General features: G+C 36.7%; 1 protein-coding gene and 2 pseudogenes across 2 annotated transcripts; 2 read left to right on the top strand and 1 right to left on the bottom strand.

Annotated features, from left to right (window-relative positions):
* The first annotated feature begins 1822 nt into the window (after window positions 1-1822).
* Window positions 1823-5945, top strand: LOC120212946 (annotated as a pseudogene).
* Window positions 5946-7278: 1333 nt separating this feature from the next.
* LOC120212846 lies at window positions 7279-8222 on the top strand (annotated as a pseudogene).
* A 10791-nt stretch (window positions 8223-19013) lies between these two features.
* LOC120212844 (protein NRT1/ PTR FAMILY 4.6-like) lies at window positions 19014-21734 on the bottom strand. Of its 2 annotated transcripts, XM_039211029.1 has the most exons (6): window positions 21648-21734; window positions 21490-21577; window positions 21206-21423; window positions 20261-20695; window positions 20062-20186; window positions 19015-19978 (listed from the first exon to the last, which is right to left on the bottom strand). In XM_039211029.1, exons 1-6 carry the CDS (start codon window positions 21648-21650, stop codon window positions 19114-19116), a joined length of 1734 nt encoding a protein of 577 aa, XP_039066960.1. In that variant the 5' UTR covers window positions 21651-21734; the 3' UTR covers window positions 19015-19113. The 2 variants fall into 2 exon arrangements, with proteins under 2 accessions (XP_039066961.1, XP_039066960.1); XM_039211030.1 differs by lacking the exon at window positions 21648-21734 and having other exon boundaries at window positions 19014-19978; window positions 21495-21582.
* Window positions 21735-23245: the final 1511 nt, after the last annotated feature.

Genomic DNA, 23245 nt, shown 5'->3' with positions numbered 1-23245 from the left:
ATTCCCAATAACTTCAAGAAAGCGATATTTAGTGCTGGCTATATATGGCTTATGCTTTCGTGTATTGAAAGAACTTAATTTAATTTGAGTTCGTTGTTGTAAGTCGTGGATCGCCATTGATTTGACTTGTGTCAGTAACTACAAGCTCTCTGAACCAGACACTGGCTAGGTTTGCGGAAGAAGTTAAGTACTAAATAGAAAGTGAAAACCCATTCTCTTCTTCAGTATTTATCTGGTACTGCTGTCAAAATCTATATCATGATAGGGGCCTCATCGGGTTAACCGGCTAAGTGTGAAAGTGAAGCTGATGGATGACTTCAAAATTCCTTGTCATTGGCCGAACTAGAAAGCAAATACCCAGATTTGTCGCCTCCGACTATATCACAATGAATGTTGGACCATTTCTCAAAAAAAAAAAAAATTGAATGTTGGACCAGCCAATTTTTATACTTATTTAGGGTAAACTACACCAATGGTCAATAATGTTTGGGTATGTGTTCGTTTTTATCACTAATGTTTGAAAAGTCACAAATTAGTCACTAATTTTATATAGTTTGTTACAAAATGATCACTAATATTATTGTTTGTTACAAAATGATCACTCGTCGTTAACAACCGTTAACAAATCATTATTACAGTAACGGAATGCTGATGTGGCACATTAAACCAGCTGACTTTGCATGTTTGATAATCGTTTGACTCTTCTTCTTCTTCTTCTTCTTCTTCTTCTTTTTCCTCCTCGTCCTCCCATTAACCACTGTCAGTGAAACCATTGTCCGTGAAATCAAGCCTAAGAGAAGAAGAATTATGGTAATTTCACTTTCCTAAAAAAATCCATTTTTCCTCGTTGGAATGGTGTTTAATGGCTTTGATTTTCGTTTGGTAGGGAGCTGGTGGTCTTGACGAAGAAGACAACATGTGGCTGCCATGGTTGAAACCTTTGTTAAGAGAATAATTATTTGTTCAATGCAAGCACCATGTTGATTTTCACAAGAGTGAGTGCAATATGTTCTGCTTAAATTGCATGAATGGTGCCCTCTGCTCTCTCTGCTTAGCTTATCACAAGGATCATCGTTGTATTCAGGTTCGACAATCTCTCTTCAAATTTTTGGGAATTCATTTTCTCGGCACCCAAACAAGAAGTTGACTTGAAAGTTTCGACAAATAAGGCGATCCTCGCACCACGATGTAATAAGAGTATCAGAGATACAAAAGTATCTATACATATTTGGAGTTAAAACATATATTATTATCGACAGTGTCAAGATCATCTTCTTGAACGTGCGAGGTCTGTGATCATAGCCTTGTGAACTCCTTCCGGTTCTGTTCTCTCGGTTGCAAGGTATAATTCCCCTGTTTATAATTTTCTCGGGTTTTGTTTGGTAGCCGAGAAAATGAACCAACTTTTTGGTTAATTATGTATGAGTGCAGATTGTTGGAACATCAAAGAGTTTCCGGAAGAAGAAGAGAATTGCACATGGGCATGGCATTAGACTCTAAGGATTCATACATCAGCAGTTGCACATTATATGATATACGTATAGGAGCATCAAAACATAGAAGTGAAAAATGATAATAACTGGAATGCTTAGTTTTTAAAGATAAATTAAGGTTTTACTTCTGGTTTTAGGGCAAGACTAGGAGCAGTTGAAACATGAAAAAAATAAGAAGAAGATAACATGTGGCTGCCATGGTTTTGTCTTTACTTTTGATGTTATATTTTTGTTACTGTATTTTTTTTTTTTGCATTGTTTTTTCTAAAATGGTTGTGGGTGGTTAATAGGAGGAGGAGGAAGAAAAAGAGTCAAACGATCGGTCAAACATGGCGAGTTAGCAGGTTTAATGTACCATGTCAGCATTCCATTACTGTAGTAATGATTGTTAACAACTGTTAACGTCGAGTGATCATTTTGTAACAAACGATAACGTTAGCGATTGATTTGTGACTTTTTAAACATCGATGCTGAAAACGAACACTTACCTAAATATTAGTGACCATTGGCGTAGTTTACCCCTTATTTTATTGTTATAACTTTTTGTTGGGATAATAATTATATTATTTTTTAAGCCTTTAACTTATTAATTAGTCTTATTACATTTTTAGCTGTCTAAATCATACTTCAAATTAACTTTTGATGTATAAATTTTTTTCGTTAAAAACATATTCCTAATGTTCCGGACGTTACACTTTTAGGCGTTTGGATCACAATGGCTGTTAAATTTAGTTGTGTTTGACACTTATCACACATGTAAAATTAAAAAAATATATTATAATTAAATATTAAATATTTTTTAATTATCTGCTGAAGATCTTTACTAGTTTCCGAGTTATAGCCAGAACTAAATCAAAATGGAATGATATATTTTCTTTAATTTGGTGTTGCAGAGGTACCAGTGCTACCGATTATAGGAAATTTGCAGCAGCTGAAAGAGAAGCAGCCTCACAAGACATTCACAAAATGGGCAGAGACATACGGACCTGTTAATTCTATCAGAACCGGGGCTTCTACTGTTGTTGTCATCAATTCTCCCGAGACGGCCGAAGAGGTTAACGCTGTCCTTCAGAAATGTCCCAAATTTATTGGGTTTCCCAGGCTTGAGTTTGGGCCCGTGAATTATTGAAGGGCATGTTTTTTTTAAAACTTTATATCCGTGTTTAAACTCCATTCGTTACTCTATGGATAAAAAGATGAACTTTAAGCCTACCGAAATCTCTAGTATATTTGGGCTAGGATTTAGATGCCCAATTTGACTCCAATATTTGTTTAACATTGCCACATTTGGTATCTGTACTTTGATAAAAATATATAATATGATATTTTTACTTTTAGAATATTTAATTTGATACATTGCTTTGACAAAAAAAAATATTCATTGTGGTACTTGAACTATTATTATTAGGGATGGCAACGTGCGGCAAGTGCGGATACTCCTTCTCTATTCTTATATCAATTTAATATTTTTGTACCCACTACCTACTTATCACTTACGATGGGTAAAATTTTTAAATCCACACATGTCCATACGGGTATATCCTCAAATTCACCCCACACACACTACTCAACTAGTTATCCACCACCCATCTCGTACCCACTTGTACCTGTCCATACCTGCTTGCCAGCATCCTCACATGTTATATAAGCGAGCGATGGTCTTCAATTTTAAAAATGTTATATCCTAATATTTGATTAAATTATAAGTCATTTCCTATAAAATCTTAAGATTTATAGAATAGTCTCTAAAATTATACCTAAATTCATAATGATCCAAAATTTATATGGTAAGTAGTTAGTGGATGAGCGGATGAGGGGTGGGCAGATGCGGGGCGGGTAAGGTCTCAAACCCATCACCTACCCACTACTCACGGTGGGTATGACTTTTTACATCTACACCCGTACACTACCCACTAAACTTATATCCATCCCTACTCCAATTGGGGCAGGTGCGGTGAAAAATCAACGAAATTGTATCCGTATGTCATCCCTAATTATTATGCTATATGTGAATTTTCATTGATTGATTTGGCACTTACTAATTGTGTTAATCCATGTTATAATGGTTCCTGTACGATACTTACAAACATTGTTAACAATTGTACCATAGCAATGAATACACTACATACTAATTCAAGTACCATATTAGACATTTTGACAAAGTATAGGCACCACGTTGGACATTTTATCAAAGTATGTGTACCATATTGGACATTTTATCAAATGAAAAGTACTACATTCGACATTTTAAAAGTACACGTGTTACATCAAATATTTTGTTAAAGTAATGTACCAAGTGTTATATTATATCTATTTCTATTACACAATGACAACAGTTCAAATCAATATTTATTATCAGAATTATATATATCAAGATGAGCCTATTTATTGTGTAGTTAATATGACCCAAAAGCCTAGTTAAACCAATATAAGCTTGGAATTAGAGCAAAGACTGTATCCTTGTTACGTGTGCTTAGTATTTCCAAATTACTTAAAATCAGTTCACACTTCACACTATCCTTGGGTTACTCTATCTAACTCCTACCATTTCACAGGCAACTAATACAATGGAATTTATATTCTTTGCTGCTAGTGAAGCAGTCCAGGTTGATTATACTATCTTATTTGTTATATTTTGGTTGCTGTAGAGGCCATGGTGACAAGGTTTTCATCCATTTCAACTAGAAAGCTATCGAACGCATTGAAGGTTCTAACTTTCGATAAATGTATGGTTGCAACAAGTGACTACAACGACTTTCACAAAATGGCCAAACGATGTTTGCTGACAAATACCTTAGGTTCAAGTGCCCAGGTTTGCTATCAGGACTTTATGATCTTCTCCTTTGGTTGTTTCAAACTTTTTGAGAAAATTTGTTCTTTTTTGTTTTACCCTTTTGGTCTTGCTGTTCCTTTTAGAGACGACACCGACACCACAGAGAAACTATGATTGAAAAGATAGTAAGTCAATTTCATTATTTGCTGAGAGATGGTCCTCTCCAACCTGTCAACTTCAGGGAAGTATTCGAGTCTGAACTTCGGATTGGCAATGAAGCAAGCGAGTTTGATTTGATAATGGGAACAAAAGGAAATCAAAGACGGTGATTTTTTGTTACATGTTGTGATAAACACCTTGACCTTGTTATTAATCTGCAGGAGTTGGGAATGGACGTGCAATCGATTTATGTGGAGGAACTTGGTACTACTTTCTCGAGAAAACAACTACATAGAGTTCTAGTCCTTGATATGATGGAGGGTGCACTTGACGTAGACTGGCGAGATTTCTTCCCATATCCAGCAAAAGTTTTGAAATGAATATCCAGCAAAAGCATTTCAGGAGGATGGCAGTGATGAATGCCCTTATCAAGGACCAGATGGAACGAATCGATTCAGGAGAGGTAGTCTTTTTCTTAGAATCAAATGTCTGAGGTATTTCTTCTTATATTCATTTTTCTCCTAATGAATTGGTTGGATAAAAAACAGGAAGTGAATTGCTATCTTGATTACATGTTATCCGAAGCAAAGACATTTACAAAGGAGCAGCTAGCTATGTTGCTGAGGGAGACAATCATTGAAACAGCAGATTCTACTTTGATCACAACAGAGTGGGCAATGTATCAGCTTGCTAAAGATCCAACCCGACAGGTTGTTTTAATTACTGAATTCCCTTTGTTTCTTATACAGTTTTTGCCAGATTATTAATTCCTTGTTTCAAATTTAACAGGATCGTCTCTATCATGAAATAGAAAAGGTTTGTGGTTCTAACAAGATCAAGGAAGAAAACTTTTCGCAAATCCGAAACTTGGATGCTGTTTTCCATGAAACCCTTAGGAAGCACAGTCCGGCTCCATTAGTTCCTGTAAGATACTCAAATAGGAGGGTATCATATACCAGCAGGAACTGAGGTTGGTTTCTGTGTTACCTGAAATTCATAATCTTTATTTCTCCTCCAAAGGAAGGATATTAAACTGACAATATAACTTGAACAGATTGCTATTAATGTCTATGGTTGTAACATGGACAAGAATCATTGGGAAAACCCTCAAGAGTGGAATCCAGAGAGGTTTATTGGTGAACAATGGCCTTCGGAGCTGGAAAGAGGGCGCGTGCAGGTTCTCTTCAGGCAATGTTGTTCGCTTGTGCTGCGATTGGTAGGTTGGTTCAGGAATTTGAGTGGAGCCTGAAAGATGGTGAAGAAGAGAAAGTCGATACAGTTGGGTTGACCTCTCAGAAGCTGCATCCACTGTTGGCAATCCTAAAACCAAGAAATTAAGAGGGGATACCCTCAACTTAATAAAAATAAATAATTCATTGATGAACCATCAATCGCTTGCCAAAACTAATGTATGCCTATAGGCCACCAAGGAACTAGTTTTAACTATTTGAGACCGAGGTTTAGTTCTCTGAGTCGAATATACTTGCATTTAGAGATGAAATGTAGCAGTAATTTGGCTTGGAAAATATCCCCTGAATGCATGTTTCTTAACCAGAAGTCTTGTCGTTGTCATTTGTTAACTTGTCCCATAACAGATTTGGATTGTTTGTGGTATACAAATAGGAGGATAAGCGTTGGGGGAGAGGGACCCAAATAGAAGGATCCTTGAACCATCATCCCATAACGTATTGAAAGCAATGCGAGTCAGATGGAAGTGTTGGGCACTTTCCTATCCTTGAATATTTCGTTTTCATGCAACTTCTCTCGCTTACAAATTAATGCACAACCAGCTACAATCTTGGCCTTAGCCTGGAATGACAATGCAATGAATTGGAAAACCGAAAATGAGTGCAGTCAAAAACAGGTCTGGGAAAGGAAATTCAGATTATGCGTGCCAAGAAACTGACAGAGACAAGGGGTGAGGGAATCTTTGAGAGTCACCATTCCTTCTTTGGCTCACTGCCGCTACAAACTTGAGGCCCGCGCATGCATAGCCATTAACAGTAAACAACCATTCCATCTACCCCGTGTCCAACTGTCAAACCCCTTCTTGACCGGTGTACACGAAAGGCAAACCCAGTCTCTTGACTCGTCATGCGCCACTGGAGTCTGGAAAGAGGGTCAGGGCAAGATGAAGACCAGGTCAAGTCAGGTCCCCAAAGCAACGACAATCCCAGGCTTGCCAAAACCAGCCAGCCTCAACCCCAATCAAATGTTCAATAACAAATGGGATAGGCTATTAGAAACACAGAAGGAATACTTACAATTAATTAAAGAATGATCGTGTAAATACAAGGATACAAGAGGGTGAAAAAACAGAAAACCCCGGCCCACAACATATACAAATAAAGATATTGGAGAGAGAGAGGCGAAATCAAAGGAGCAGAGATCTCGGCAACCGAGGAATCCGGCTAACAGGGACAGAGTTGAGAGTACCCGGCCAACAGGCAAAACCCAATTATTGTTTCCCACGCTGCCCGACATAATCCATCCACTTTTAGTATTTTACTACATTCTACATATTTAATGCCTTGTCTTTTTCTTCACCTATACGGCCTCTTTAAGCTTGACCGTCCCTCTCCTTTTGAACTTGTCACATACTTCATCGCTCTTCTGTTTAATCAATCTGTTGCACCTCGTTTGTTTATTTTATTAAATTATTAAAAATTTTGAATTATAAAAAATTTATTTTTAATTTCTTTTTACACTAATTGAGTTTTTAAAATTATAAATTAAATTAAATTAAATCAAATTATTTTTTAAAATAAAATTCTTAAAATAATTTAGAGTGAAATTTTATTGATGCTTACACAACAAGTCCACAACAGCTTTCGAAAAACATTAACAAAACCCTCTGCTTTCGCTTTACATCCAATCCAACATTAACAAAACCCTCAGATATTCTCTTTTATAACTTCCAAAACCTCTCTCCCTCTCCTTCATTCTCTCAAAAATCTCTCTTTTCTCTGTCAAAGAATTAACCTTGACTCACAGCTTCCCATTCATACTCCTTGAAACAAGAAAAGAAATGCCTGCTGATTCCGGCGACAGGCGTCAGGTTTCAGTTCCAGGAACTATGGCGTCGCATCCACCACAAACTAACCGAGCCACTTCCGTGTCCGAGGTGCGACTCAACCAACACCAAGTTCTGCTACTACAACAACTACAACCTCTCTCAGCCTCGCTACTTCTGCAAGGCATGCCGCCGTTACTGGACTCAAGGTGGAACCCTCCGTAACGTGCCTGTCGGTGGTGGTACCCGCAAGGCTTCCAAGCGCTCTCGATGTTCTTCTGGGTCTTCTCCCTCTGTTGCAGTTTCTTCTTCCTCTAGCGTGACCCATGAAGCCGAGTCTCCTCCAATGGTTGTTAACCCTATCCCCGTTATGCCTGGACTTGGAATTAAACCTGAAATGGGTTTGGCTGACGTTAACTTGAACGAAACTGTTGATCTTCCCGTGAATGGAGGCTTCACTTCATTCTTGAATTCTGAGGGAGAAGGTTACTTGACGCTTGGTGGATACGGATTCGGAGCCAGTTCGGGGTTTGATGGGGTTTGGGCTTATCCTGGAAATGGTTATAACCTGAGTGGCCTTAGTGGCGGAGGAAGTGGTGGGTCCGGTAGTGCTGCCGTAGGTGGAAGTACTGGGTGTAATACATGGCAACCTTCAAGCGACGTTGAAGGCAACGGGGCGTTAGTTGATGGGGAGTGCTTTGGTTGGCCAGGTTTTGCGATTTCTGCACCAGGGAAATGTTTGAAGTGAGAAAAAAAGATTTAACAATTTCAAGAAACAAAAAAAGTGTCGATTTTAACTGTTTTTTTGTTTAAAAAGTTTGCTGGTTAATGGTAGTGTCGCTTTTATATAGAGAGTAAGACACGATTATAGTAGAATAGAGAAGACTGTTGATCAAAGTGTGACCTTGTTGTGAGTAGTGGCCTAGTGGGTTTCTTAATGTTGTTAGGCTTTGGTTTTTTGATGGACTCTGTAAATCTTTGGTGTCTTGAATACTTTGCACTGGTAAAGAAATGAATGGATAAACCACAGTTTTTTTTTGCAAAGTTGAAATTATTCATTATAGAAATTGAATTTGCTTTCCTTAGAGTAATAAAATGTCCATGGCATAACCAGCCAAATTTTGAGTAATTGATGTTGACTCCTTTTTCCAACCAGATAGGGTTAACATGAACCAAGACCTGTGCTTTCAAATTACTAGTTTCAGACAAGGAAAACAGGTAGCAAGTGGACCTGGAATTCAGAATGAAAATTTGCTGCTTGCCCGAGTGACATTCCACCAACAAGGGACCGTTTCAGAAGCATCTTCTTCACACTTGCTCTTTAGTTAAAGTTACTGCTTCCATGTCCCTACATGGAAGTATTCAGTAGGCAAAGTTCAAACTCTTCCCATTTCAAACCCACTGCCAATAAAACCAAGTGAGAAATGTCGGGACCATTACGGCTGAGCTTAAAATGTTTCCAATGTCCCTCGTCCACTTTCCTTGATAGTATATATAACGTGAGATTATTCATCGATCCATGCATTACATTAAAATGTACAACGATAGCAGGTCACCTTGACAAATATCCCGTCTTGGTTTAAAGGACGAAGATAATTCTCCATTCCATCCCATTCCATTTGAATAGATTAAGTTTGGACAAGGATGGCCTTGTTTCTGGTGTTTCTTGGGTGGTAAAATAAGATGTTTAGTAAACGACTTCAATTAACTATTTCGAGCTGAATAGGAAGAAGTTGGTAATTACTGTAAACGATTACTTGTACATGATATGATTTGAGATAATAATATTGGGAAAAAAGAGAAGATTCTGCAATAATAATTCATACTAATCCAGAACCAAGACATACTTAAAACTCAATCTGGATTTACAGATTGTCTATCAGATGGTAGGATTTGAACTTGACCTTACAAGCTTAAATTCTCGAGTCTCAATCACTTGTGCCAACACTAGTTGACATAATAATGCATTTTTGAAACTATCATTATGACTACCTTCTTAGCCAAATTCTTCATACCAGAGGTAATAGAATCACAGACAATAGATGCTTTACATGTGTATGCATGATACAATAGGTTGACATTATTTACGTTAATAATACGTTTATTATTTGTAAATTTAAAATTAGTACACATAGCATTGATATTGTATTCAAAATGATAAGGATGCAGGGGGAGTCAATTATTATGTCTTAAATCATTCCGTTTTGAATAGTGGGAGGCTTAATGTCAAGGCAGCAGCCAGGTAATGTGCACAAAGTGAATTTTTTAAAATGTTGAAAAATGGAACATTGTCATGTGTATTCATCATTTTCCATCATCGGTGTGGGGATAGTTGTTAGCCCCACCTTACATAAGACACATTCATCCCTATTCCAGTACTCATGTAGACCATGGGGCTTAATAATATATATATAAAAACTTGTAAATTTTAATGAAAAGAATAGTGCATAAAGCTAACAAGAGCCATCCAATTCCATTGGATCATTGCCACTCCGCCCAACTTTAAAATAAAAAATACAACTTTGAAGCTCAGTTTGTTAAGTCAAATGCTCAGCAGCTTTTGCCAAAGCAGAATCTGAAAATCACCCCCTTTTGATAACCAGGAAACAAGCTAAACTAAAGGCGTAGAATGTTCCGGGTTGTCCGTTTGCGATGACTAATGATGACAATTCCATGTTTTTTTTAACCGAGGGGCTTCACTGGTGATTTTATGTCTTGCTTTTTTGTTCATGTTAGGTAGGTTTCCCTGCAGAAAGGACAGTGACAATGAAACTTTAGTTACTATGTCTGCATGCGCATACGAACATGTTGCCCTACCCTAATTGACGGATTCATAATTCACGCAGTCCACATTTTGCTTCATTATGATATGTCGAGATGATAATTACAGTCATTTGTTCTTCGATCGAGATGCTTGTACACATATGTTTTAAGTATCTGGTTTATTAATTATTACCATAATTTAGCAGATGAGATTTTTTTTTTTAAAAGCACAATGCAGACAGCAGCAATTTAGGGTGGAGGACTTGCACGTTAGAGTGGTAATAATAGCACTCAATTATCAATCTATAGGGCACCGCTTATATTTAAGGATAGTGAAAATAGCTGAATTCGACATATTCTGATTCGATCCGATTTTATAAGGATTTTTTTTTTAAATTTCGGGGTTTGGAACAGGTAAGACGGGTTATATAATATATAATTTCGGGGTGGTACGAGATTAGGTTTAAGGTAAAATATCATTGATCCGACCCGACCCGGTTAATTTTTACTTATATATATTATATTTATTATTTTAGGATTTTTTAGTTTTTATTTTTAATTATATTTAATTATTAAGAAATATAAAATTATTACAAAATATATCATTTTAATTATTTTAAATATTAATATATTCATGTCGGTTTGATCAGGATCGAGATTTTAGTCTAGATATCGGAGTAAATTCAGGACGAGAACAAATCTAAAATTTATTGGGACGAGACGAGATTGAATTTTAGATATATATTTTCTGGGTTGGGCTGACAAGCGTCGTAATTCTCAAATAAATAAGTGTTTTTATCAGATAAATAAGCTAAAAACGTAGTATAGAGAAGAAATGGTCGATTCACAGGGACTTTGGAGCTTTTGACGTTGAAAGGTTTTGATTCTGATTTTTAATGAGGAACTAAGAAAAATATGGATTTTAATTAAGAAAGTAAACTAGAAAATAAATGTAAAATAATAAAAGTGAAATTGAAAATAGATTTGGAGGAACTAATGAAAGTAAATTTTGAGAAAAAAATCAATTAAATAAAACAACATCAGGAATAGCTTTACCTTAATTCCAATTGATCATCGAAGAATATTTTATTTTGGATACCTGCCTGTTATAGTTTACAAGGCCTGATCTTTGTAACTTTCTTTTCTCTTCGATAAACCAACAATCTAAAGCCAATCTTTGGAATTCAATTCTTATTTGGAGTGACCATGATTATCGTCGCTAGCACCAATACAATTTAAGCGTTGGAAAGTCCATCTCAGCTTATGTTGTCTCAATGAGAATCAAACCCGATCTCAATTTCCTTCAGTAGACCGCCACTAAGTGTGTTCATAGGAAGTCGAATGTGCTACAAGCCGATGTTTTCTCCCAACTTTAAATCGAAACAACTATCAAACCAACAAGCTCTTTTTGAATTAACTGACCATATTCCCATATGTAATGGGGTGAGGGGGAGGTAGGGTAGTAGGCTGGCCACCAACGCCAGGTTGAGAGCAACTTCCGTGGAAGACCTCCGGCAGTCAAAATTATGAATTGCCCACCGTGGGACTCAATCCCACGACCACAAGGTTAAGAGCCTTGCGCTCTACCAACTGAGCTGGACGGTCAATTCCATATTGCCAATCTAAGTTTACAGAAAATTAAGAAAGATATCAGAAGATACTAGATGCTTTTCAATTCTGACGATCGAATTGAATCATCACTTAAGTTTTTAGCTTATTGGAAAATTAGCTAAGCATGATAGAATTCAAACTTAGCATCTTTAAAGAAAGTAAAATAAAAACTTAAAGGTTTAACAAAAAAGAAGAAAACTTTTATAAAATGTAAAACCCAAAAAACAAATCAAAAGATAACCTAAAGCTTTACCCTAAGGGTATTTATACCTTTGAGATGACCTAAAGAAAAAGAAAATATTTAAAACTAAATATCTAAAGATGATCTAAAAAACATTCAAATAATTGAACTCTAAATAGAAAGATAATATCCTAAATAATAAGTTGGTAATTCCCAAAATTTAAATTGAAACTAAATCTTAATTCCTGAGTCGTCCGCCCTTCCTTCTAGATGATGCTGATTGGAATGCTACAATCTACCACGTCAGACATCATCATGCCCCAAGTCATGCCCATGTGTTCAGCCTCGATTCCAGAACAAAAAAAATGGCAGAACTTGCTTCTTTAATGTTGTTTCTAGAAATTAAAGTCATGCATAGAAAATGAATTAAAACACCCCAAATCAACAACATCAAACAATGCTTGTTCTTATGCATGCCTTAATCAAATATAAACAATCTCAAGTTACTATCGCTCATCTCACAATATATCAAAGAAAACCAAATGAGTTAAGGTCACAACAATTATCAAAATCAAAGTAACAATTAAGTAAAGGCATAACTAGGAACAAGTTTAAGCAAAACCATGACATCCCAATAATCCGTCAATTTTAATATAACAAGACTCAATACCTCACAAGGATCCACTCATTAATGCTCAATGTGTTTCAGGTAAAAGAAAAAAGCTCAAGCCAAAACCAATAAAGACATTACCGTAAGCTTGTAAGTAAATTAAGTCTCTACTACTAAAAATGAACAAGATACATTAATCAAATGGTCTTTAAAAAGGTTGTAACGGGACTTAGGTTAAGATAGATAAAAAAACAAAAATTGGGTATAAATATTAAGACAAGAGATAAGTTTATGCCACAAAATAAACAAAGTAAACAAATGCAAAGAAGTATAACAAAAATCAAACAACCAAACTTTTCTTTATTTTGTTTGAACGAGTTTTTTTTCTTGAATGAGTTTTTTTCTTGAACGTTTCTGCTTCTCTTTTTTCTATTTTTTTCGTTCGTGAAACAAATCAATCTTTGTCTTAACAAGGGTAACAAAAGTAGGTAAAAACAAAAATAAAAGGTTCTAGTTTTTCAATGTGGTAAAAGCTAAGAAAGGGTAAATACACAAAATCGGTTTACTAATGGATATATATATATATATATATATATATATATATATATATATATATATATATATATATATAAATGGAAAGACAATTTGGGTAGAGAAGTGAGTAAATCTTAAGTGCCCTTATCATATTAAAGCATCAAGTTCAAACATTCAGTCTCGATATGCATTTAATCACAAGTTTTAGAACATCAACATTAGTCTGGACACTTCAATCAATAAAATGAGCAAGAATGAAAATATGATCATTTAAGCTCAAACCTCACATGAAAGTGCAATGTATATCGAATTAAGAAACATATCAACCAACAAACTCATAGGATATCAAGCAAAAGATTTAAAGAAAAACATTAGCCATGCCATTTAACTATCATGCACCCTAATTCCAATAAAAGCGTGATCATAAACTCATAAGACAATCAAAGAAATAAGACAACAATCATGATAGGAAACAAAACATTCTAACATATCAATCAAGGCAACTCAATTTCAAACATTAAAATAAGCCAGAGAAAATTGATGCAAGTATACCTCTTTCATTTACATTATATTATCCCAATATGAACATTTAAAGCGTAAGAGAAGAAATAAAGATACTTCCCGTGTCTAATGACGGTCGCGACCGTGCCCTCTGAGAGAGGTGCCTAGGCGAAGATACGATAAAATCTCGACAAGGTTGGTCTTGATGTCGTTGACATGACCATGCACTTCATGAATATAGATGTGCACATCCGGCTACGGATCCTCTGTCGGTGTCGGTGGTGGTGCAATTCTCCGAAGGAAGACACGCTCTCGACGAGGCATCATAGTATTGGGAGGGACAATGTAAGGTGCATCGATAGTATCGGCGAGGAGTCTCATCGTGTCCAAACATCGTACATCTAAACCATCCATAGAGAAAGCATAAGTAAACTGTTTAACATCAAAAGTCAATGAAAAAAGTCAAGCGGCAAGATGAGTGATGTAAGGGCTGAGAATTTGTGGGCGATCTGAGCACACAACATGCTCAAAAGCGTGAGCAAACTAAAACCCCAAATTTACCTTAATATTGGTCTGCATACACCATAAAAATAAAAATTCAACCTTATTTAAGCAGGACGTAGTGTCGTTACGTCCTGAGTAATTGTATGCAAGAAACTAGTAAATGTATCGAAGTGTCGGGTTATGAATTTGCCACCCTTTGTTGTCTGGGCATTGTAGGTTTACCCTACTGAGCCAGTAAGAGTCTTGTAAGCAATGTCAAAGTCAAAGTCAAATTCCTCCATAATCTTAAGTAAAGACGTCAAATAACCTTGATATGTGACATCCATCACGAACCCTATAAAAAAATGAAAACAAGAAATAGACATCCGAAAGGACTGTCTCAATAAGCCAAAAAAATAACATCCGGTGAGTTAACACTAACAACACGATGATGTAAAAATGTAAAAACGGCATAAAATTCAAAAACTAACTCATAAAATGTTCCACATTTAATATTAGAGTACAAAGTCCAACCTATAGCATCGAAATAACGCATAACAGAAACTCTCAAATGCAAAGCATCTAAGGTGCACGTAGGAATGTACTTACAAACTTGAAACTTGCGATGTCGAATATTGCTAAATTGTACGTATTCATCGTCGTCGAATTACAAAAAGCCTTACAATTATTCTTTGGCCAAGACAGCATAGGTACGACCTTTGCGGTGGCGCTCGGGGTTCTCAACATGATTGCATGGTGCATCGTAGGATGCAGTGGCGGATGCACTAAGCCCCATTATTTAAAAAAACGGTTAAATTTAGCTTAATGTATTAAGGAAAAAACTTATAATTTTTGTATACTCATTATTTTTAAAAAAAGAAAATTAAAATTTTGGACTCCATTCTTAAATTTCTGGATCCCCACTGGTAGGATGACATAGCATTCTCGCCGGAACTTGCTACAAAGGGGGGCGAAGTGGGTTACCGGGGATGATAACATGATGACGAAGCATGTTCGACGGACGGTGGCGGATGTTCCTCATTCGAGAGACCAGTGTCGAAGTCCTCTGTATAGCCATAAACTAGATGATATATTAGCGAAGTTAATACAGAGATAGGTTCGAAATTTACCTTGTCATGCTGTTTTGGCACTACCAATGCAATGAGTACGGCGGAGCAACATCCGACATAGAGTAGAAAGAGGCGACCGACGGCATAGAATAAAACGAGAGAGAAGACGTCGGTGTAAAACGGTTCTGTCGTGGTCTAGAAGGACCAACAGATCCTTGCTGCTAAGAAGAATTACCAATCGACGATGATTCAACAAGAGAGGAGGTTGGAGTGACGTGAATCAGTTCAAGTTCTTACGGTGGTGGAACAGGTGCCTGCTACTTTCGTTCACCACAGCAAAGAGGAGGCGATGAAGACACAAAGTCAGAGTCACTCTATACTTGGACTAATATCGGTACAGCAAACCGACGGTGACCTCCGAGGACAACCGGTGGTTGAAGATTTCTGACTCCTTGGTTACGTGTTCTTACTATAGTTTCTTGAAAGACGAAGAATCGACTCTATCGCAGAATCGACGATCGATCGAACAAACGACGGAAGAGTGAAGCAAGGCGAGTCAACGAACGGTTATGAGAAAGGTGAAGGCTAATGTCGTCGAGGTAACAAGAGAGAGGGGAAGAGTGAAAGATACGACCCAAGAAAAACTAAGAAAAGGTAAGGTATGGCTCTTTTTTTATTTGATTAACACGTGGGGAGTTAATATATAAAAAGAATGGAAGTGAATGGGAGAATAGGCAAAACTCACGACATAATGCATTTAAAAAAAAAATCATGAGAGGATGCACTGGTCAGATTAATTGTTGAGATAAGGTTAATTCTATAGTCTCCACGTAGGTCGTCATGTCATCCTCGCGAGCTGTGATGAGATGAGGTAGATAGCCATGCACACCCAGCGACATATAGGTCGCCATGCACGCCCGGTGACCAACGTTCTGCAACCTCTGCCCACGCCTGCTCCTGCTCGTGTTGTTTCCTCCCCTGAACAGATGATGAAATGTAGTTACAACAGATTTAAACATACAAGAAGGGTAAATGAAAGTAAAGAGTTTACCTGGAGATTGTAAATTAGTTTTACCAGAATACTGAGAGTCAGCCATATGTGGAGAGTAGGAGATTATTTAGACCTCATCTCACCGGACGTCATGACGACCTACGTGGGAACTATAGAATTAACCCTATCTCAGCAATTAATCTAATCAGTGCATCATCTCGTGAAATATTTTTTTTGAATGCATTATGTCGTGAGTTTTACCGGGAGAATGAGTTTAATTGGGAGGTAGGGTGGGTAAGGAGTCTTGGGAGAATGAAAGTTGTTTCAAAAATTGAAACCAAGAGATAGGGATTGGCAAGTGGGCTCCAAAAGAGAAAAAGTGGAGATTGGAAATGAGGGTGACCGATCAAAAGAGGGAGAGAATTAAAGAAATGGGTTTGGCTTCCGTGGGGCCCAGAAAATACTGAAAATATATGGGAATTTTGAGGGGATTTAACCCTTGGGTTTACTAACATGCTCTAATCTCAAAAGGGAAACACTAACGCGCACCGAGGAGAGGAGGGGAGAGGAGGGATCCCAGCAGCGTGCGCGACCTGTACTGTCTTCGGACGAAAATTTGTTTACTGTTTGAACGAAAATATTCGATCCGACTCTACTTAAATTCGATTAATTATACTGGGATACCTAAAAAATCAAAAATCAAAATAGAAGTAAAATAATCGAATAAAAAACAAAATAAATTAAGGTAAAAAGAAACGAAATAAAATAAAATAAAAATGGATTGTCTCCTAGTGAAACGCTTTATTTAACGCCATTAGCTCGACTTAATTCAGATTACGAGTTCTTCTAAAATAATTTCCTCGATCAAACAAGCTTGATTATTCTCGTAATATAACTTCAAACGTTGACCATTTACTTTAAAACAAACTCCCAAGTTGTCCTGAATTTCAACTGCGCCATGAGGGAAAAATTAAGTTACCATAAAAGGTCCTGATCACTTCGTCCGCAATATACTTGCAAAGATTTTCAATTTAGAATTAAAAATAGAACTTTTTACCCAATAGTAAAAGATTTAAATGAAATACGACAATCATGAAAATCTTTAGTTTTATCCTGATATATCTGGGCACTATCGTAAGCATTATGACGAATTTCTTCGAGCTCTTGAATGTGAAGTTTTCATGCTTTGCTGACTGCATCAATCTCCATATTGCATTCCTTCACCGCCCAGTAAGTTTTGTGGTCCAATTCAACTAGTAAGTGACACAGTTTACCGAAAACTAAGTAGTATAGGGACATGCCAATGAGACCTTTGTAAGCGATACAATATGCCCATAGGCATCATTTAGTTTCAAACTCCAATCCTTTCTGTTCAACTTCACAATCTTTTCGAGAATTGACTTGATTTCTCTATTTGAAACCTCCTCTTGTGCATTAGTTCGAGGGTGGTAACTCGTGACGATCCGTTGAGTGACACCGTATTTCTTCATGAGCGCCTCTATAATCCAATTAATAAAATGCATTCCTTGATCATTGATGATCACCCTCATAATGTTAAACCTGGAAAAAAAATAAAAGATTTTAGAAATTCGACAACAATTCTAGCATCATTATTACGAGTAGTTTTAGCTTCTACCCATTTCGATACATAATCAACGGCTAGAACTATATAACAGTTACCAAAGGATGAACAAATGGACTCATATAGTCAATACCTCGTGCATCAAATATTTCACAAACATGAATCGGATTAAGAGGTATATCATTTTGACGACTTAATAACTGACACGTTTTCATCTATCTTTTGGCACATTTTCGGCCGTTTATCCTTTTTATTAGGGTTAGATTTGACATCACGGCGAATTAAGATGACACTTAATTGTTATCATGATGTTCTTCTCTGCTTTGGACATTCGGATTGGATTTGGATACGTCATTTGCGGTCGTGGATTGTTTTTTTATGTCGCTCGACTTTGAGTAGCAGTTTGTCGGTGGTATTTCAATAGCTTGATCCCTTTTGTAGTTCGTTTTCCGATGTAATCAGATCTATTCATATCTACCTTTAGTTCGAGTTTATTTAGTTAGGTTTTTAAACCTTTTATTATACAATATGCCCTTATTTGATCTTAAACGGTTAATTTCTTACCTTTATGATTAGAAAGGAAAATATCCTATTATGTGTTTAGTTTGTGGCTATAATTGTGAACATTCATTATAATTCTATATATTTCCTATTTTCAATAAAATTAGCTTCTATCTATTAAAAAAAGTTTAAATTTGATTTGAATTCTAATGGAAAATTTAAGTTAGATTTAAATTCTACTAAAAAAAATGGATTCTATGGTAGTGTCTACTTCAGGGCCGAACTTGTTTATTCATTTGTGTATTGCACCCTTTTTTTATCTGTTTGTTTCTCTGGTTCTTGATCGTGCTTGTTACATGGTCACGGGATCAGGTGAATCACATTGGTTAGCAGAGTTCATCATTTGTTTTGGGTGATTTTGCAGGCTGTGCTTGAGTTGAAGGTTATGCTTTTGGTGCTGGGAGATACTCGCATCCATTATATGGTAATTCAAATATTTTCATTTTTACCATTGAGCTTTTGCTTTTGGAATGCATTGGAGAAGCTACAATGGCAAGATTGCAACATGTTTCTTCAACCTAACAGAGAGAATGCATAATTGGCGTGCCTTGTTATTTTAGGAAAGTAAACTCCTGTAACCGTCATCTTATTTCCAATCCATCTTCAGGGCTCAACTTCCCATTGAAAACATAGTTGGTAGATCTGTAGGAGGAGGAACTGTTGAAAGTAGGAAAGGGAGGCTTGTCTGTGAATCTGGGTATGGTTGTTCTATCCCCATGTATATTGATCTACTTCCAACATTTTGATCTTATTCATGTGAATCACTTGTTATTACATCATTATAATCTTTAAGCTGCCTCTGAGACCTTATCAGCATTACCATGAAGAGAATTTTCTTCTTGCTTCATTTCCTCCACGTTCTTATATTTGTACCAAGAGGCACACACCAAATAAATGAGAAAGTTAAGAGTACTCAACGCTGATAATAACCAGTAGAAATAGTTTAAGTTGTCTCTGTTGAGGTTGTTTGAAGCCAACCAACCGCCGCTGGCCTTGTTCACGACCTCCACCACAACTGAGCTTGTTAAGTAACCAACTGCTAGAGAAAACCAGAGGAGAGCTGTGCTGGTTCCTTTCATACCAGCTGAGCTCTCCGCATGGTAGAAGTGTAGCAGCCCAACTAATGTGAACATATCAGACAGCCCAAATACGGCGTGTTGGAACCCAAGCCAAAACACACTCATTGGAAGAGGGTCGGTAGAATCTACCATGTTGTGCTTAAATGCCACAGATTTACGCCTGGTCTCAATGACTGCAGAGATTGCCATGGAAATGGTTGAGAGCACCAATCCCACTCCAATTCGCTGAAGATGCCGGATTCCTGTTGGAACTCCTGTCATTCTTCGGGCAATTGGAAGGAGAATGCGGTCATAAATTGGAATGAAAATCAAGTTGAATGTCAGGGGAATGACAGGAATGGAGGTAGCGGGGATTTTGAAACCAAATATTCGAGTGTCCAGGGTCAAGCTTTGTTGTATGGAAAATGTTTGGAGTTGAGCCAAGCAAGTATTTATGAAAACTGTGCTGAGTACGATGGGGAGCATGCGAAGTAAAATCTTGGTTTCTTCTACTTGGGTCACTGTACTAAGCCTCCAGGGTCCTGGGTTCATTCCACCCCGAGAGGTTACATGAACAGCTGCTCGATCCAAGAACCTAAGGATTTGTTGATACATTCAAGTTAGGGCTGGTTTAAAACAAGTTTTATTAAATTCTACAAATCAAACTAAACTGTGTACCTAAACTGATTGGTTCTCTGAAGAACTTCTGGCATCACCACTGTTCCTTTGCCATTTATCTCATATAATTCATCTTCCTTCCCCGGTATTGGAAGGGATCTTTTGTGGATGGAAGCCACAAGTACCTTGAAATGGGAAAACAGAAAAATAAAAACAGTACCACGTATGTATTATGATGGAAAATTGGAAATGGACTTACCTGTAGGATTCGAATAATGGGGCTTCCATTAGGTGCATTGTTCCTATAAAAAGGCTTGCCAATTGACACCAACACAATTGCAAGCAAGACCGCTACGGTGCAGACTCCAAACGCCCAATCCCAACCGATGTTAGAACTTATCCACACTAGAAAAGTGACCCCGGTTATAGAACCACACGTCTGGCTAAAGGTGTACCAGTTGAAGTAGCTTGAAAGTTGAAGTGCCTCTTTAGGGTCCTTGCCATCGAACTGGTCAGCTCCCAACAATGGCAAAGCCGCCTTAACCCCACTGGTTCCTAGCGCCACCAGGTATAGACCAGTGTAAAGAATTGCTTCTTGGCCACTATTTGCAGCCTCGCATGGTTTTGAAATATCGGTGCAAGGAGTTGGCCTTAGTTGATCCAAGTGTGCTTGTACTGTCAGCAGGGCATATCCCTTATAAAAATTTAAGCATCAGATCAGATCAGATGATTTTTGTTATTAGATTATGTAATCAACATATATTTTCTAAATAAACCATAGCTTTAGTTCCAAATGTTCTAGAATTTGATCGAGCACCCAACTGTTGTAAGTGCATAAAACTATTGTTAAACTGTGCTTTTTTATGACAAGCAGCTACGATCTAGCATGTGGAAACTGGCAAGCTGCCCTTGGAAAGTTCATATTAGTTAAAGATTTAATTTACGTGCTCTAAATTGATCATTTTTAATGAAGTATTTTTTAAAAAATTAAAATTTTGATTTTGATTCACATAGAAATTATTTATTTAGTTCATATTCTTCAATTTGATCATTTAAACATTTATAATTTATTAATATTACCCTAATATTTTTTAGTCAAAATAATATTTCAAAATTTAAAAAGTGCATATAATAATTATAAAACTTGACGGGGAAGGGGCCGGGGATGATCCCAATTTCCATTTGAGGATGATAAATAACGTACCAGTACTTCAAGGAATCCAAAGAGGACACAGGTGGTGAATTTTGTGAAGCATGTATCAGCAATGACTCCTCCTAAGAGTGCAAGACCGAAAGATGTTCCCATGAAGCTTGTGACGGTGTTTGCAGATTTGGTCAGCCCAAAGTTCATATACCCCATAACGTAAGTCACCAGGCTCACTGCATTCGCTACAAACGCCATGTTCTCCAGCCCTCCCGTCGCTGCATATGAACCAGCTCTCACCATCAAATACCCAAATCATTTCAGCAAGGGTTAGGGTTAATTACCATACACGAAAACTGCAGCTTTAATTCCTCCTACCCTCTTGTCTAGCTTCATTGCTAACTGTTTAGCATCACCATCTCCACTGCTTTCCTGTTTACAGTGTCACAAACAACTGATTACCAGCTAACATCAAGATTAAAAAGAGAGGGACAACATTTACCATTTCGTTGACACAGCTCCTTTCCTTCCTTCCTTCCTTCCTTTAAGGTTGCAAAAGATAAATATTATAAAGACAGCTTTTCTTGTCGGTCAGTGTTTGGTCGGACGTAGCACACCAAACACTATTGATATATTTTTTGCTCATTAAAAGACCATCATAACACTTGGAATCCATTTAGATATACGTGAGTTCCTTTATCCAGCTTTTCTTTGTCTCGTATAAGCAACCACTCTATTTTTAAATAAAGTAGCCAATTTTAAAATCCCACTTGGTTCAAAACTTCAATATACGTGCCCGAACGTCCATTATTGTAGACAGTGATCTTCAATTCTTTAAGTAATAATTAGTACATTTTAACAAGTTTATACGAATTTCTAGTTTTAATCTATAAACTATCCATGAATCATCTATAGTAATTATAGAAAATTATGAGAAATGCTAAACTTATGAGAAAGACAATTTGGGTCAGCAGAGCAAAACAGATTTCTTAACAAACAATGACACGAGATATGTACTTAAAGCTTGTTTTGTGTTTTTGTCGAACATCAGAATTGCGTTTTCTAGTTATAATATCAGATAATAAAATTACATTTTTTTCTCATTAGTTATGGTAAAAAAATCACGTTAATCCGAAATTTATATAGAAAAAATAATAATGATCGAATACCATAATCAAAATAACAATCAAAGAAAAAGAACGAATTTACTCTGACTTAAACAATCAAAATAACAATCCAATATCATAATCACACCTAAAAAGATAAAACAAAAGAAGTTAAATTTCTTAAATAATATATATATATATATATATATATAAATATAAATAATACTCATTTTTATTTAATTGATCAGTTGATCGGAAAAGTTGAGGTCTGTCACTACACAATTTTCTTACAGATTTTCAACCACTCATTTAGTGTTCGCGTTCGTTGGTCGTCTATCTCCCTAGATACAACAATTAGATGATTAACTATTTTTTTTCAACAATTATTTTTATCTTTTACTGCGGGATCCACCATATTTTTTCCCGAAATACATATGGATCGGTAACTCTCTTAAATGATAGGTTTCCTCGAATCTTTTCTCTTACCATAAACACAAGTGGTAAAGTTATGGAAATTGACTCAAATGATAGTAATGGTTGGATCGGCAAAATTGTTTGAATAATGCAATGGGAAAAAAATTATTCACATAGTGCAGCCGAACAATTATTTGTTTAAGTATGGTGATTACTACAGTTACCACCATAGGTCTTCAGGAGCACATGACGACCTCCATTGGTCTCAAAGAGCACACGACGACCTATGAAGTACTTGGTGACCTATGGAGCACTTTGTGACCTATGGAGCTGCAATAGCGAGGGAAGATAGAAGAGTTGCTGCAACAGAGGAGGCTTTGTTGCAAGGAGCACTTGGCGATCAATGAGGTTACTGTAGCAAACACCCTAATTCAAGAAATAATTTGGGTAGAACCCGGAAATTTTTTTTCCAACGCCCTACATGGGCGAGGAAGCCGGTTGGATCTCGTCTATTCCTCTGAGAAAGTTTTTTTTTTTTTGACTGGGAAGTCTCTCAATGGAGAGTTCTTACAAGTCATTA

This window comes from Hibiscus syriacus, unplaced genomic scaffold (assembly GCF_006381635.1).
Source record: "Hibiscus syriacus cultivar Baekdansim isolate YM2019G1 unplaced genomic scaffold, ASM638163v2 tig00110017_pilon, whole genome shotgun sequence".
Classification (NCBI taxonomy): domain Eukaryota; kingdom Viridiplantae; phylum Streptophyta; class Magnoliopsida; order Malvales; family Malvaceae; genus Hibiscus; species Hibiscus syriacus.
The sequence above is the reverse complement of the archived record's forward strand: the minus strand, read 5'-3'. Positions and strand labels throughout refer to the sequence as shown.